Source organism: Podarcis vaucheri (genome assembly GCF_965113315.1).
Source record: "Podarcis vaucheri genome assembly, chromosome: 11".
In the NCBI taxonomy this organism is placed as follows: Eukaryota; Metazoa; Chordata; class Lepidosauria; order Squamata; family Lacertidae; genus Podarcis; species Podarcis vaucheri.
In genome coordinates, this window is record NC_138749.1 from 32,307,205 (window position 1) to 32,323,629 (window position 16,425).

General features: G+C 36.6%; 1 protein-coding gene across 9 annotated transcripts in view; it reads right to left on the bottom strand.

Moving 5' to 3' along the window:
- Window positions 1-850: 850 nt before the first annotated feature.
- Window positions 851-16,425, bottom strand: part of SSBP2 (single stranded DNA binding protein 2) — a 136,684-nt gene continuing 121,109 nt past the window's right edge. For all 9 annotated transcript variants that reach the window (XM_082192002.1, XM_082192006.1, XM_082192003.1 and 6 more), the window contains one exon: window positions 851-14,456. In XM_082192002.1, the coding sequence (XP_082048128.1) occupies window positions 14,427-14,456 (30 nt within the window). In that variant the 3' untranslated portion in view covers window positions 851-14,426. The remainder of the gene's footprint in view (window positions 14,457-16,425) is intronic.

Sequence of the window (16,425 nt, forward strand, 5' to 3'; positions counted from 1 at the left end):
AAAGTCTTATAACATGCAGTTGCAACTTAAGAAAATCTCAAAAGGCAAAGCAGATAGCAAAATCTTCAAGTAATTTGATGTTCACACACACAATATAAATCCATTCTAGAATAGTTTTGTTTAATAACAAGCATCCTCTGTCGTTGTTTTAAGTAATAATATATGTGCGCATTCACACACATACTGTACCTGAATTGGCTTTTCCTGAAGGTTGTTTTGCTCCATGTTGTTAATAACTCTAGACAGGGAATCTTGACAAGGAGTTAATTCTGCACTGTCTTCTCTCTGGGTGTACACATACACATAGCACATGGCACATCAGGCAGCTAACTAAAAAGGATGAACAAAATCCTGGTCAGCTGAACGTCTGACTTTTTGCAGCTCCATAGGGGCCCTTCCTGATCTCATTTCAGAAGTCAGAGGTCAGCATGACACAAAGTCTTGTGTTTTTCAGACAGGTACTTGTGCCACATGGCAAAACTCATTTAAAAACAGAGAGGACTTTCCAAAACAGTTGGATACAGTATGGAATGGTTCAGAAGAAAGGAAAGAAAGACATAACTCACTAAACATGTCAGAAGACTTAGATGCACCTAGAGTACTTCTATGGATTCCAGCCAGAATGTTTAAATTACTCATCCATCTTGGAATAGTTCTAGGAATAACAAGTGGAGTTATCAAGGGCAATTCCTGGATCATGATAACGACATAGCTTTTAAAGTACAACTTATTTTTGTAAAATGAAACTTTATTCTAAAATGTATCCAAAATTGCAAGACACAACACCATTAAAACAGATAAATACATATTTATGTACAGAGAGCATCAAAACACAAAACAATTGTTAATATAATTTTATACCATTTTAATGAGTTTCCATCAACAAAATTTTACAATTTAAAGAAGACTTTTCAGTTGCAAAACAGTTTTTAAATCATATGTATAAATTATGTCTACTACAACTCCAATACAGGTAAAGTAAAATACAAAAATAACCAATACTGAAATTCAAATACAAAACCCCAAAAAATGTTGCACAGGTACATATGTACACTTGATGAATTCATGCAGTTACACAGTGCAACAAAATTAACTGCTTTAGTTTAAAACTATCACAAAATGGAACAACCATATCTGCAAGCAGAAGAAAATATATTTTTGTAATAAATCATAGTGCATTTAGAAGTTAAACTTTATAAAATGATTGCTGAGTGATTTATTTCTAAAACTCCCCAGTTTGTTCTGACATTCCACTTAATTCTAAATTATACTTCCACTAAATAAAATTTTTGAACAGTTTAAAAAGATTTGATGCCAAAACACTCCTGCCTGTTCAGTTCTTGGTCTTCAGTTTTGATATCAAATCTACTAAGCAAGGTATTTGTATCACTTATTTTCAAAGAAAATGTTTGTATTTTTTTTATTTAAAAAGTGTCTAGTTTCTAGAGCACAGTAGGTGGAATTCAAAGAGATACCTCGCTTCAAAAAAGACACCAGACTTACTGTTATCTGTGTATATGTGCACCCAAGCACTCATACACACAAACTGTACATGGAGAGCCATCTTTACACCTAAGGCGTCAAACCCAACTGCCTTGATTGCACAAACACAAAATATCTCAAAGGAATTTATGGCTTGAATGACATTTCAGACAATTAGGTGGGCAGGTGCAAAGTAGGCTATTCACTCGTTTGGTTGCTTTGCACAAAGTGCAGGTCACTTTGTAGAAAGTTCACGTTCAAGGAACTGCAGTAAAATATTGAATATGCTAAAATTGTTAAACGTCCGAAATACCCCAACCAATCTCATTAAAAAAAGTATTTGTTATAGTTTTCTCCACCTGTTACTTTTCAGGCTAGCTGCTGTTTGGTTTACCAAAATCCAAGTGTGTAGATTCCACTGGGATTCCGGTTTCATAAAATATCAGATTAAACTTTGATAAGATGCATCTACACAGTATGATATTTCCATCTTGGAATTCTGTCGAAGTGCCAAGCATACACAGTGTTTTCAATTAGAGTCAGTGAAACACTACCTGTCTTTCATAGTGGAAAATACATACAATGTGCTGATAAAGCGTGATAAGGAAGGAAGCTTTCTAACAGTTGACACTAATGCATGAACCAGAATGTGTATATGAATACATTGCATTCTGAATAATGTTTCCTATTCTGTACATGAGGTCACTTGGACAAAGATTACTAGGAAAATTAGGACTGTGGTTTTTTTTTTTTGTGTGTGTGTACTTTATAATCTTATGGCACTTTAAAAAGGGAATCGGCTACCCATGATGGGATATAGAATGAGATGTCAGCTGTACCCATAGTCAATAAAGTATTTTGAAGAAAAGAAAGCAGGAAACTACTACTAAAAATCCATTGTTTTGGTTATCAACATACACTAAGAGACACAGGAAGGGAAGACAATGAAAGGTAAACAGTGTAAATTGTAAATAATGTTGGGTACAGTTACATTAGCTGTCCCAAACTCCCCTAAACCAATTATAAAAAATGTATAGGTGCACTGAGAAGTATCATAAAAACAAATAGATGCTAGATAACTTATTCACAACATTAGCACAGCTGAGCAAACTATTACTACTCTCTCTCGTTTGATAGTAAAGCACTTAATGAAATCTCGTGTGTGTTTTCTGAAAGAGTTGTTATTCTTGAGTTAAAGGGTCATTATAGGGCTTTGGTGTGGCTAAAATGTATTCTGGTATTATTACGGTAAATTCTCCAAATTGCAACTTGCTACTCTCCCAAAAAGGAACTATCTATGAGTAAAAGAAATTCAAGATTTGAGATAGCTGGTGCCGAAGTACAAGGCATATATCAGAAGCATAGGGCAAGTTTACAACCTTTGCTACTCCTTGGACCCAACTGACATTATCAGCCTAGCATTTGCAGCGGGCATGGTGATTTCCATGCTGTGGAGAAACAGATGGCCTGGAGTAAGTGAAACTCCTCCTCCATGGTTCAAAGTTTTTCACTTTAACATGTGAATATGTGAAGCAGTAGCAGTGATCCCTAAGTACCAGGCCCCCGTGTCTAAGTAAGTCGCTAGGTAGGTTAACAGTAAGAATTATAGTCAACAGTGGTGCAGTTCTTATGATAGAATGAAGGTGGCAAGATCAGTGCACATCTATCATCTTCCTATAGCTACTTTATATGTGAAACATGAGGTTAAACTGAAGTGAGGGTATCAATGGTATTTTAGAACGGCTATCCATCAAACTCACTTTAGCGGCTTTAGGGTGTTCAAATTTGTGCCTCATAAATATCTAGGGGGGAAATAATCTCAGACAGACATAAATTGCTTAATGGAGATGAGTATGTAAACAGAATATTTTCAATTTACTAAACCATAGTAAGCACTAATATAAGAGTCAGCATTGTCAAAAACATCTGTATTTGGAAGCACATTCTACTTAAGTCGTAAGACGGTTAAATAAAGGTTCTTTAGAATCAGGATATAAATTCTACGTATTGTAAGCAATGCATTGTCTAAGCTTTTTTGTTAAAATGTTTTTACGCAGTTAAGATTCACAAAGATTAGTAAATAGTATAATATTTGCTATGTTAATGCAGTGAATGTTTATTATATAAATTATTCAAATGTACAGTACAGTAGAATTTCAACCCAACATAGTCTTAATTTAATGAAACCCCATTGGTATACAAATGGGTTTAGGAGTGTATCGTCAAATAATCTGGATAAAATTATGTTTTGGTATCTGTATAAACACAACACTCAACCAACATACATGATAGCTTACTACAAAGGGACTCTGGCTGATTTTGATTATTTATCAAGTCAGTGGAATCCATTTGTGCTTAGCTATCTGGTGCACAAAATTAGACCCTCATTGATTCTAGAGGTCTATCAAACAGGGATCCAGTTTTAAACCAAAGGATGCTGCTGTTGATGAGTGTGTGTGATTTCTAATGTATCTACTATTTTAAGTCCTTGAAATATTACTTGCTAATTAAAAACTGATTTGCACAGCAAGTAAAGAACAGCACCTTGGTAGGCATACACATAGCTGCAGAACTTCTGATCACAACAGATTGCCCTGCTTCTTTAATTACTTAAAAGGTTACTCTTAGATACTCTCATTAAGAAGCTGGGTTGGGGAGAAAGTATGATGTTGCTGCTGAACCTGTATTTTAGAACGGCCTTCCAAACACAGATATCGAGGAGACTAATTTTGGGAAGTTTTGTATTATGAGAGACACTAAGGTAGAAGAGAGTGCTCAAATTTACTATGTGTCAGTATTTAGGATTAAATACTGTTGGATTAGGTTAATTATGCCTGAAGCATGTTACAGTTTAATTTAATTTTAAAAATTAAAAAAAATTTGTCCAGTAGCACCTTAGAGACCAACTAAGTTTGTTCTCGGTATAAGCTTTCATGTGCCAAGAACAAACTTGGTCTCTAAGGTGCTACTGGACATTTTTTATATTTTTTTACATATTTCGACTGCATCAGACCAACACGGCTACCTACCTGAATTTAATTAAATTGTCATTTTATAGCATTTTGACAAGGTTTGCTATACTGCATTCTATTTCAGTATTGCTTTTTGATGTTTTATTTAAGCACATTTAGATCCTGTATACAGGGCTACACAGAAGCCGCAAGAATAAACTTGCTAGGTTTTCTAGATGGTCTGGAAGGGGCTTTGAAAAATATGGGACTTCTTTTTTTTGATACTGCTATTAAAATTCTAAATGGATTGTCTCCCTGAAAGCTGTGTGTGTGGATTTTTTCACCTGACAGTTAAAGTCTAGGTCTACCAGTCTCTATACCTTAATTTCAATAGCTAGTTTTCCACTAGATTCATACATGCCCCAAACAAACATATTGTAGGCTGCAATCCTGTACACATTTACTTGGGAGTACAGTATGTCTCACTGAACTCTGTGAAACTTACTTCTGAGTAATCAGACAGGAGATTGCACTGAAATAAGCTACAATGCAGTTGAATTGCACTAGAGTCTGCAAGCTACTCCTATAACTTACATGAAGTAGACTGGTTGAACTATTACATTATAATTTTATGTTGTCAGTGATTGCTGCATGGGCTATATGAAATAAAATGAGAAACTAATAAGCATGCTTAATAAGTGTTTAACAATATAGGAAAAGGAGGTTTTGATGACAGAACAGGTATATAAGACATATGGCTATACAATCAAAAACCAAGAATCGACAGTAGTAATGTGGTGAAAGGTTTTCTTACACAAAACCTACAATAATTTACAGCATATCCATAATTATGGATGTTTATAATGCCAGTCTTAAACAAAAAGTAAATTGTCTACATAGAATAACTTGTGCAAATGTTAGCAAATTGACAATAGTTTACTGATGCATTAGACAACTGAAACAGACCTAACCCCAGATGTCCCTTTTCCTTTAAAAGAAACACTTTCAAGGCAGAAAACAACAATCTGTGTAACAAAAGATTTTGTCTTTTAACAGTAGGCACTATAAAAAAACAGATGCCACAACAAATTATTTTCAAGGGAATAATCACAAGAAATAAAAGTTAGTTAACTAAAATGTACCTAATTATCCCTTTTAAGAAATCTGTTTTGGTAAAGATCTCATCTTTTCTGAAATAAAAGATATTACTGAATCATAGTCTGCAGAGAAGACTTTATTCCTTGTGGGTTTTACCATTATTTAAAGCCAATACTCTGGTTTTGATTCCTAATCTTTTACTAAATAAATTAAAACACAATTTAAAATGGGTCATTATATTTTTACGAACATCTTTTGTTAGGAGGGAGCGACCATTATCTGTTTTGAATGTTTTAAAATACAATGATAGTCATGGTAATGTATGGGTTTCTGCATTGCATTTTTAAGTCTTTCCATCCCATCCATAGATCTGTAGATCCACTTCCCCCCTCTTAAACTAGCATGCACAAGTATTAAGCAGATCTCTGGGTTACAGTTCCTCTGAATAGCTTCTGGATGGAAGGATTTTGTATTCTTGCAGCACTCTATTGAACCCATGACAGGGACTATTTATACATGGAATTGCATTTCTGTATGTGGATCACCCCTGTAGATTCAGAGTTCTGTCTAAAGTCAAGAGCAGTCAGAAGCTTTATTGGTTACAAATCTTATAATGCAGGGATTTTCCACAGAAAGATCCTTCTACTAGCACATATCAGCTCAACAACTGCACTTCTAAATCAATGGCATCATCTTGGATTATTAGCTTATTGGTGTCTGTTTCAGTGTGAACCAGCTTTCCTATTGACAATGTTGACTTTCTGTGTATATTCAAGGGACAGTTTAATTTTTGGACTTGTGCAATTTTCTTTATGCCAAACAGCAATATTCAGACTGCTGCCTGCTTGAATGGATGCTGTTTTGCACATCGTTAAATGCTCTAACTCTCTTGTAAACTTCACCCTGTACAAGATGGAACCCCAATAGGATGATGAATTCATGGCTACAGCTGAAAATACATTTTAACTGCCTACAGCATGAGGCAAACTTCTCTTGTAAATTATGATACTAGGAAAACATATACAGCAACAGAAAAGGGGGGTCATTACTTACTAAATCATATGTTTATGCACTAATATGCATAATTTACAACATGAGTTAGCATTGCTCTATTACAGACCCTTGGGAAGCTGAACACCTGTGTTTCTTGCATGAAACAAAGTGTGGGATGACAAGATCTATTTGAAAGTGTATCTTTAAGTCCACACTTCACAAGCTTGCTGCACAAAACACTGAGGTACATAAAGCAAACACGTTTGTCTTGCTTACTACGGCCTAAGAAATATGGGGTTTAACGCACAAATGTATTGTACCCCACTGCACTTTATCCTTTGTTTGATGCACATACACACACATGTATGTATGTATCTTCAGTAATGTATGGTGTTATTTGCCATGCATTAAGGAGTGATGGACTGAAAAAAGGCTTGATGTGGAGATACCTATATTACCAATTCCAACTCCATTAAAAAAAAAAAAAAAGTCTGGCTAGATGTGCATTCCAGTGGAGAAGAAAAGGAAACGGACAGAATTTAAAAAGCCACCATCACAAAAACCCTAAACCAGCAGCTCAGAAACTTGTGCTGGGCAGGGATGGGGAACCTCTGTCCTTCAGGTGTTGATGGACTTTGCCTTTCATTAGCTCCAGCATGGTCAATAGTCAGGGAGGATCAGAGTTGTTGCAGTCCAACAACATCTGGAGAAAAACAGGTTCTCCATTCCTGCATTAGGGAGTGAGAACAGAACTGTGTTGCTTATTACTAAATTATCTCACAAAGCTGTTCAGTAGCCATCTGGCACTCACACCACCACATTCCTCCACAACAATAATGAATGCGCCACTTAGGGTAAGAAGTGCATATTCTGAGGACAAAATATTGTGCTTTGAATGCTAGGAATTGCAATCCTGAGGTAAGACGTGTAGAATAGAGTATGTCTTGCAAACGAGAAATAAACTGCACAATAAACTAAGCTCATTAACGAGATACCAAAATATAAGAAGTTCAGATTTGCTGAAAAATGTTTAGGAGTTTGATTTTCTGTGAAGGATGGAGGATTAGCTAAAGGAAAAACGGGTGGAAAGACAAGGTAGCTGTTATGCCCATCTGTGAGCCTTGGTAAGCCATTGGTAAGTATTACAACAAAAGGGAATGGAGAAGGATTTGCAGAGCAGGATGATGGATCTGGCAAGGAAGGGTTGAAAGGAACTAGGAGTGAAGGTTATATACGTGCATAGAAGTGCTTGAGAACGGTGCAAGAAGTAACAGAAAAAGAGAGGAAAGTTGCCTAGGATGAAATGGATGAACTACACTGGGTGCGGGTGACAAAATGATGAGTTGAGATGACTCACGCTCAGGGCAACTGGAACTTGGGGTGGGCAAAGGAAGCTGAAGAAGTAAAGAGAGGGGAAATGGTTGGACAACTGCTTTATTGTGAGATACTCCAATCACAGGCAAAGGCTTTTGCTATAAATAACTTTTTCACTCTATGTATGCAATTTCTGCCGTAAGAAATGGTGATGGCCACTAACTTGGGTGCATTTAAAAGATTATAATAACCCCTAGTGTAAATGGTTGAAAATATGACATCATAAAAGGTATCCATTTACTTTTATTAGCCATTATTAATTAATGGAACATTGACATTAACTGAAGCAGCATACCTCTGAATGCCAGATGTTGGGAAAACATCATGGGGAAAGAGGTTGCCTTCATGCTTGTGCACTTTTTGGAAGCACATGACAGCCACTACTGGAAAAAGAATGATGGGCTGGGTGGAATCTTGGTCTTATCCAAAAGGGTCCTGATGCTCTTAACTTTGGAGACTGCTAAGAACAGCCCTCATATATTATCTGGGCAGTATGAGTGCAGAAATGAAGAGAGTGGCGGTTTCCAACATAATTTGAAATTCTTCACTTTCTGTGACTGGCATAACTCTTGTGTTGTTTGGACAGGAAGCCAAGCCCAAGAATTCAAAATAAGCCATTTTTGTGGACGACTGTATGAACAGGATTATTTCTGTTGATAGTAGTTTGCTCCATAAAAAGTAATTAGAACCGTTACACTACTCATGTAAACAGGGCATGCATTGGCTTCCATGCAAGATTTTGCCAATGATTTTTGTGTAAACTACTTATAAAAATAATTTTTATTGCGGTTGTCTTGATACTGTTTATTCAGTAATAATAAAAAAGCCAAAATGATAAGACTGTGAAAATACAGAACCTTTAATAAAAGTTTCTGCATTTCATGTGAGGAACTGCTGGACTATAGAATAGGTGTTAGAATCTTCCCCCAGGGGGAAAGTGAAATCTATTAACTTTTTGATCTATAAACAACAAGAAGGAATTTGTGTTTTTTATATATATATAAATGTGTAGAGGAACTGATCAGCAGGCAGCATCTATCTCATAATTCATTAAATATATACATCTACAACTTGGAGAATACTACATGCATATCATGTCCATATTCGCTGGTTCAGGTCCAAAGATAAGCACTTCTATGTCCCATTCATTTTAATGAGAGAAATTCAAACATGTGATCAATTAACTCATGGAAGCTGTGGTATTTAAAAGTGTGCAATGTGGGCTGAATCATGCTCATTCTAATTATTGTCTGTGGTACAGTATAATCTAGAACGAACAGGATTATTCACTGAAAATTCAATATACTAAGCCTAAGAAAGGACTTCAGAAGTCCCAGTTGCATAAGGAAAGCACTCTTCTCCATAACTACAATTCCCACACCATATAATACACCTTACTGAAGAGTCTTCAGAACCTCAGCAGCAGCAGCAGCTGAGAAGACTGGAAATGCCCTAGTGCAGGCACACAACTCTGGATGCAACCCTTTAGATTAAGGACCAAACATAATGATGCTAAAGTAGAAAAAAATGTGACAATGTATTCCATTGTTTCTGACTACCAGCTTACATGTTTGATTTTAGGCATAATAATTTTTGAAAGTAAGATAGCAATGTCCAATTTAATAATGCAAAGCAAACATGCTGAGGATGTCTTCCTACCATCAAATCATTGTAAAGTATCTGACTGTTGTGAATTTCGAAAAGTTTTTTTTCAAAAAAAACCCCCACAAATATGTCTAGAAAATGGATGGTATCAAGTTATAAATAAAGCTTCCATGTTGGTCAAAAGTAGTATAACAAAAGAGGACACACATCTGACAACATCAATGGCAAATTGTCTCATTTCATGAGAAGCTTCCTTGCATATCTTACATTTAAATAACAAAATAAATCTGGATAAAAGTTTTTATTTTGGTGATAAAATATGACTATGTATTCATATGAATACATACCTTAAGCACTAAGTAAGAAAAAAATGTTTCAGATAGGACTACTCAAAGTAGGGTGGGAGGGAACCAAATTCTTTCCAAGAAACTATTTATATATAGGCATAGGTTTATACAGACATAGGTTTCTGTATTATTATTATTTTAAAAAAGCATGGGTCACTGTTGTGCAAAGGCTCAAAATACCAATGTTGAGAGTATTTGTGTGCCTCACAACTGACTCAAGTTGTTCATCTGAACTGAACAAGTTTATTTATGCTCAGAACTCTAGTTCTTTGAAATCAAATTGAGACACTTTATAAAATTTGATCTGTGTATATTTGCCCGAATTTCAGCTTATTTAAAGGAAAGTGATATATTATACCACAAGACTCTGCATAATACTTAGCATTTGAGGGGAGTGGGTGGCGCTGTGGTCTAAACCACTGATCCTCTTGGGCTTGCCAATCAGAAGGTCGGCAAAAAATCCACATGACAGGGTGTGCTCCTGTTGCTCTGTTCCAGCTTCTGCGAACATAGCAGTTCGAACGCAAACCAGTGCAAGTAGATAAATAGATACTGCTATGGCGGAAAGGTAAACAGTGTTTCCGTGCACTCTGGGTTCTGTCACAGTGTTCTGTTGTGCCAGAAGCGGTTTAGTCATGCTGGCCACATGATTCAGAAAGCTGTCTGTGGACAAACGCCGGCTCCCTCGGCCTGAAAAGCGAGATGAGCACCGCACCCCATAGTCGCCTTTGACTGGACCTTTACCTTTTACCCAGTATTTATCAAAGTCACCCTTAACAATTCAGACTATATTTAAGCTGCTGCTGAAATTGTATTGTGACTTTCAATGAATTAAATCAAGATAGCTTTCTGAAGCATTAAGCATGAGCTTGGTGGTATTGCATGCCAAATCCCCTCATAAACATTTGTGTATTTCTTGAAAATAGCAGTCAGGGTATAAATTTACAATACTTGAATTATTTGAAGGACTCAGGAAGAGTCAGTGCAATAGTTACTGGCTAAAACTTGTGATACCAAGGTGAAGTGAGGACACAAATGAAAGGTACAACTTAACAGTAGCTACTCGCTCATCAAATCCATCTAACTCCATAGCCTCACTTACATCCAACGTGTTGGCAGATAATCACAGTGATGATAGACTTTTAACCAACTTCTCTTTTTGACGCAAAGATTCTAGGTTGTTATCCATAAGGATACAAAACACCCAATTTGATCTTACAAATAGCCTCAATCTTGCTATAGTCAATAACTAATTTAATCCCCGTTGCTTTCAATGGGGTCATTTCACACGCAACACCAAACATGGTTTGATCATTCTGTGCTTACTTCTCCATCTCTGCCTTCTTCTGCATGTTCTGCTTGATGAGTTATTTCCTGGTTTGCAGGAAACCATAGCTGGCCATTACATTGAAACTGGCAGACTATGGTTTGCCAACCAGGATTGTACATGAAGGGTTGAAGGGGGTGCTGAGCATAAGGCTCATTCCCAAAGTGTCAAACCATTATTTGATGTTTGGTGTCCTTAATGACCAACTGTAGGAGGATTTTGATCCATATGTTTAAATTAGTGTTAAATTATTTTCCTTTTTTTTTTTAAACTCAATTGGCAAATGCTGCGTCCATTATGGATGTTAAATGACATCTAAATAAGGTGCCTATAGGATGCTAGTTATTCTGGCAACAATACTTTCAACTAGGACCCAATGTATAGATGAGAAGGAATTTGGGGTATGTACCAAATCAGCCAGGAAAGTAGCAAGAAAATGTTCAGCTGACAACCATGAAAAGGGGAAAAAACAAAAACAAAAAAACAGATGAAAATGAATAGGCTTCCTGATATAAGTTTGGCAAATGTGACACAGAAACAAAAGCTTGAAGGAACTGTGCTAGGGGTTTACTCTTATGCAACTGTTTATCCAGATTTGGCTGAGACATATTACTTGGCAAATGCTGGCAGAAGAAGCATTGTAAATTAGAAACAACTCATTTTATGAACATTAAAGATAGTTCAGCAGGAGATGGGGGGAAGGGGAGAGAGAATGTTCACCTTCAGACCATCCCCATGCCAATTACAAATAAAATATTTTAAACTCATTTTCAACAGTTTATACACATAGAGCCCACCCAAAATGATTCACTTGTCTACTTCTGTTATTCTGTCTCCATTACCTGATAACTCTGTCTGCATCTGGCATTTTAAAAGCCTGCAAATAATTAAGATCTGGATTAGAAAAAGCTCTGTTTTAAACATTTATCGCTGTTTTCAAAAGGTAGACTATATTTGATTACACGTGTAGCTAGAACTCTACAGCTTTTTTTGAAGGATACCTAGAGAGGCACAGACATGAATTCATATGAGTTTATTCAGGAACGATTTACAAGTATAAGCAGGATGAAAAAAAGGAAGGTGCTCTTTTAACTACCCACCTTCCTCTTTAAAAAAAATATCCATATGATTGATCAGTTACTGTGTGAAAAATTTCCATATGCAGACCTGTGCTAAAACAATTCTATCGGCATTCCCACAGAAGAAAGTATTCTTGTCTTAATTAGCCTAAACCTACATTTCTTTCTCTGGGGCAAAGGCAGGGTGGGGGCTTGGCTTTAAGGCTTGCATATGACTATAAGACACAGTATAACTGGATGCTTAGCATGTTAGAAAGAAACCAATATTTGGAAAACAATTTCCTATTTCAATTTTGTTTTCTATATTAACAGCCTCTATAAAGACTTAATAGGGAGCAGAAAACAATTCAGACAAAAACACAAATTTATAGATAGCAGTGTCTTTAGATGTTGTATACAACATTATTAGCTCTTAATTTATGTGGTTTGCTGGGGAAGTGTGCAAACAGAAGTGGAAAAATTAGGCACAGAGTAGATGAAAACATGACGTACTTGGGATCTATGTTATCCTTCCATCCATGGAAGGTTATTTGATCCAAAGGAGGCTTCCAGAGGATAGAAGTGGATGGAGACAATTCTCACAACCTCCCTTTACTTTTGCTCTCTCCTCCTGTATGTTGCATGTTGCAATTCCTCTGTCATTTGGGTCTTAATGATAGTCGAAGGAATCTGACTTGCATTCCGAAGGGGTAACCAAGTTTGTTGTTTGTTTTTGTCCTGAAAAACACTAGAGACTTAACAAATTTATTATGGCATAAACTTTTTCTAGTCCACAAAAGCTTATTGCATAATAAATTTATAAGTATTTAGGATGCTACATTTAGGATGCTACTCTTTAAGATGCTACATTTAAATGAAGTAATCTGGATATTTGTATGGTCTCAGAAACATTGGAAGAAGTCTGATGAGATTATAGATAACGGGAAATTGCAGATAGTGGGTAAGGAAGAAGAGAGAGTGAAGGGCCATTGAAGAAGGGCAAGAAACTTTCCACCCCTCCCAACACAAGGTTAATAGGCCTTTAGCTTTTAACAGGTAATTGGGAGTTAGGGTGTCAGTCATCCCAGCAGACAATTGTGGACTGTTAGAAAAAGCATGCCTTAGAATAGAATCTATAACTGGAAAAAAAAATTATTACTACATCTATGGAAGATCATACTAAATAGATTTTATTTTTTCGAAAGGCAGAAAGTCAAAACCTGCCACTTTTATTGCTGGATGCTACAGCAATCAAACCAGAGCCCAACACAGTAATGTTGTATTTCTCTGCATAGATAAAGAAGTTGAGATATACTCAGACTTCCCTTGAAAACAAATATTGAAGGATTTGCACCCTGATCCTCAACATTACCAGAAGTAAATCTGACTTATCTCAGTGGAGCTTATTACCATGCAAATATGATTAGGATCGCAGTATTAGGCTTCTACGAAGAAACAAGAAAAGAACCCCTTCTATTTTCTTTTCTCTCACTTTTTAGGCAAAGGACAAGTTTTACTTGTTAAGCAAGATTAATGTGTTTCTTCAGTTTCTTGAGATAGTGTAGTTATCGATTCACATGTTATTGGTATCAAACACAACCTTATGAGAGAGAGCCCTCTTAAAAGCAGTTTTATTCCTATCCATGATGGCAGACATTGACAAAAAACAGAACTTATCCGAGATCTTCTTTAAAAAATAACTTACAAAGCAGTGATATAAACAGCACGGAACAGTTCAGATGGGGAGAGGGAAGCAGTTCTTTTAATAGTTAAAATGTAAACATGAAAAAAGATGGAATAAAAGTCCCTATTTCTTATTTCTACTTAAGATGTCATGTGATAATATTTTACAACGTCCTGCAGGTCTATATATGTATGTGCGCATATCTATGTTTCTGCAACACACACATACATAATACACCTATCCCTACATATACATACACAGATAACTGTTTGCAGTTCAGTTCAGTCTTGGGCAGCTCTGATGTGCCACACAGTTGCTGAAACCAGATCAGGACCCACTTTCTTCACAAAACTGGAAAGATGGTTGGGGTGGGGGGAATGGTGGGTCCAATTGTGGCTGAGATTGTTTCTGTTAAACTGTACACAGGGATGAGTAATTTTTCTTCTTTAGTAGCTCTCTGGAGAGGGCCAACTCAGTGCAGCCTTCATGAAGAGACTTGGTAATGGATCACACACTCATTGTCATGCTGGGGGAATACTGAAAAATAGGAATTCACATTTTAGCAGCAACTCAGTTCACCAATCCACTAATAGTGAGACTTGAATGCAAGTTTCTCATGACCTTAGTCATGATTTCACGCGGTGCTCATGTGCATACTTCTAGCTTCCTAATTAACAGAGATATAGATATCTTACCTACCATAGTATCAGAAGCCATATAAGTAGTCTCTGGTAAGACAAAACACTCTGCTACCATAAGAGCAACTATCAAGGTTACAAATCTGTAATTGGGTGAATTCCTTAAAGAAAAACACAAGAACTTGCAGACTAGCAAGATAGCATTTGCGTGAATGAGGGCTGATGATAAGAATCAGAGTTTTGATCTCTATAAACTTTATGGAAAATTGTGTTCAGCACTTCATAAAACACTTTTGGGCACATAGCGTTATTTTCTTTCTTTGTGACAAGAAGAGCTGATGTGGTACCTGCCCCCCCCGGATGTTTTGGACTGTAACTTCCATAATCCCTGACCATTAGCCAAGCTGGCTGGGGCTGATCAGAGTTGTAGTCCACAACATATAGAGAGAACACCAGCTGTCCATGTATTTGTTGGAGATTCATTCCCCATGTTTGTAGTCATGAGATTGTTGTCTATCACATGATGGTGTATGTTTTCATTCCACATTGTGGGAAGTGACGGAGACAGGATGTTTATGTTACTGTGTTCTGTGAAGTGGGACTGTTGCCCTTTGTTTTCTCTCTTTGCTGTCTGATGAGATAGAGGCTGAAGCTAAATCAGAATACTCCGAGTGTATTATATGCTGTGCTATTGGTTCTGTTACGCAAACTGTGAATAGTCTGCGGATCCCTGAGTGTACTAATGCCTTTTGGCATTAGTCACTGTGATGTTTGGGCAGAAGAAAGCTTTTGAAGCTCCTGAACGATTGACCGGGAGGGAGAGAACATGCCAGTTGGGCATGTGTCTCTGCCAAGGTCCTACATGAGAGTAGGATACTCCTAACAGCAATAGGGCACCAGTTGATGATAATTAACCATATTCATTTGGCATTATTTCAGATACATACTTTGGCTTTTGTTTAATACGCACATACTTCATCACAGAACCTGGACTAGCGCACTTTGCAACACAGTATTTATTCATAGCACTTGAATCTGACACCCATAATCACACTGCTAAAGAGTTAAATGTTTTAAGTGCCAAGTGAATTGAAATGCCACATCAAGTACAGTATTTAGTTTTAGGCAGAACTCCTGTAGATGTTGCAACTCAACAAAGCTGATTTTGATACTTAATGGCTACACTGAAAGCAACAGAGTAATCAGTGTGCTGGGATATCAGTAGGTTAGCAAATGTATGGTAGCTATTCAGAGAAAGTCTTTTAAACAACCTTTTAATTGGATTTCTATTCAGCTGCATGTCAAAGACTTGGTAAAATTTGCAGTGAGACGTAAGGTCAAACTGTAGAATGATTTTAAATATCCACATAAAAAAGCTCCTAAGTTTTCCTCAGCTTCATTTACTGTATAGCAGGACTAAGATCCTTAAAATCAGCCAAGCAGAAAGTCAGTGGGTAGCAGTATCAGGGCAACTTATAATAGTGGGCAAAATAATATATTCAATAAAATGACTTCACATGCCAATTCATTTAGCTCCCTTCCCCATTTTCCAAAACTGATTTGTTCCATCCAATTTCTAAGTGAATTATGCTGAATTGTGAGGTAAGGACAACTACATTTATTTTAGTATTATGGGATTAAATCTAAGAGAGCTATATCTTTTAGCAACACCCTTAAGTGTTGCTCTGCTTACAGTAAGTCTTCTGTACGTGGAATGGAGAAGGAAGCCACTTTTGGCAATCCCCCTTATACCCCTTCCCCCCCTCTACCCAACTTGCTCTTGAGGGACTTGCAATCCTGTAGAGCCGAGTTGGGGATATTAATAATAATAATAATTAATAATAATAATAATAATAATAACTGTTCCC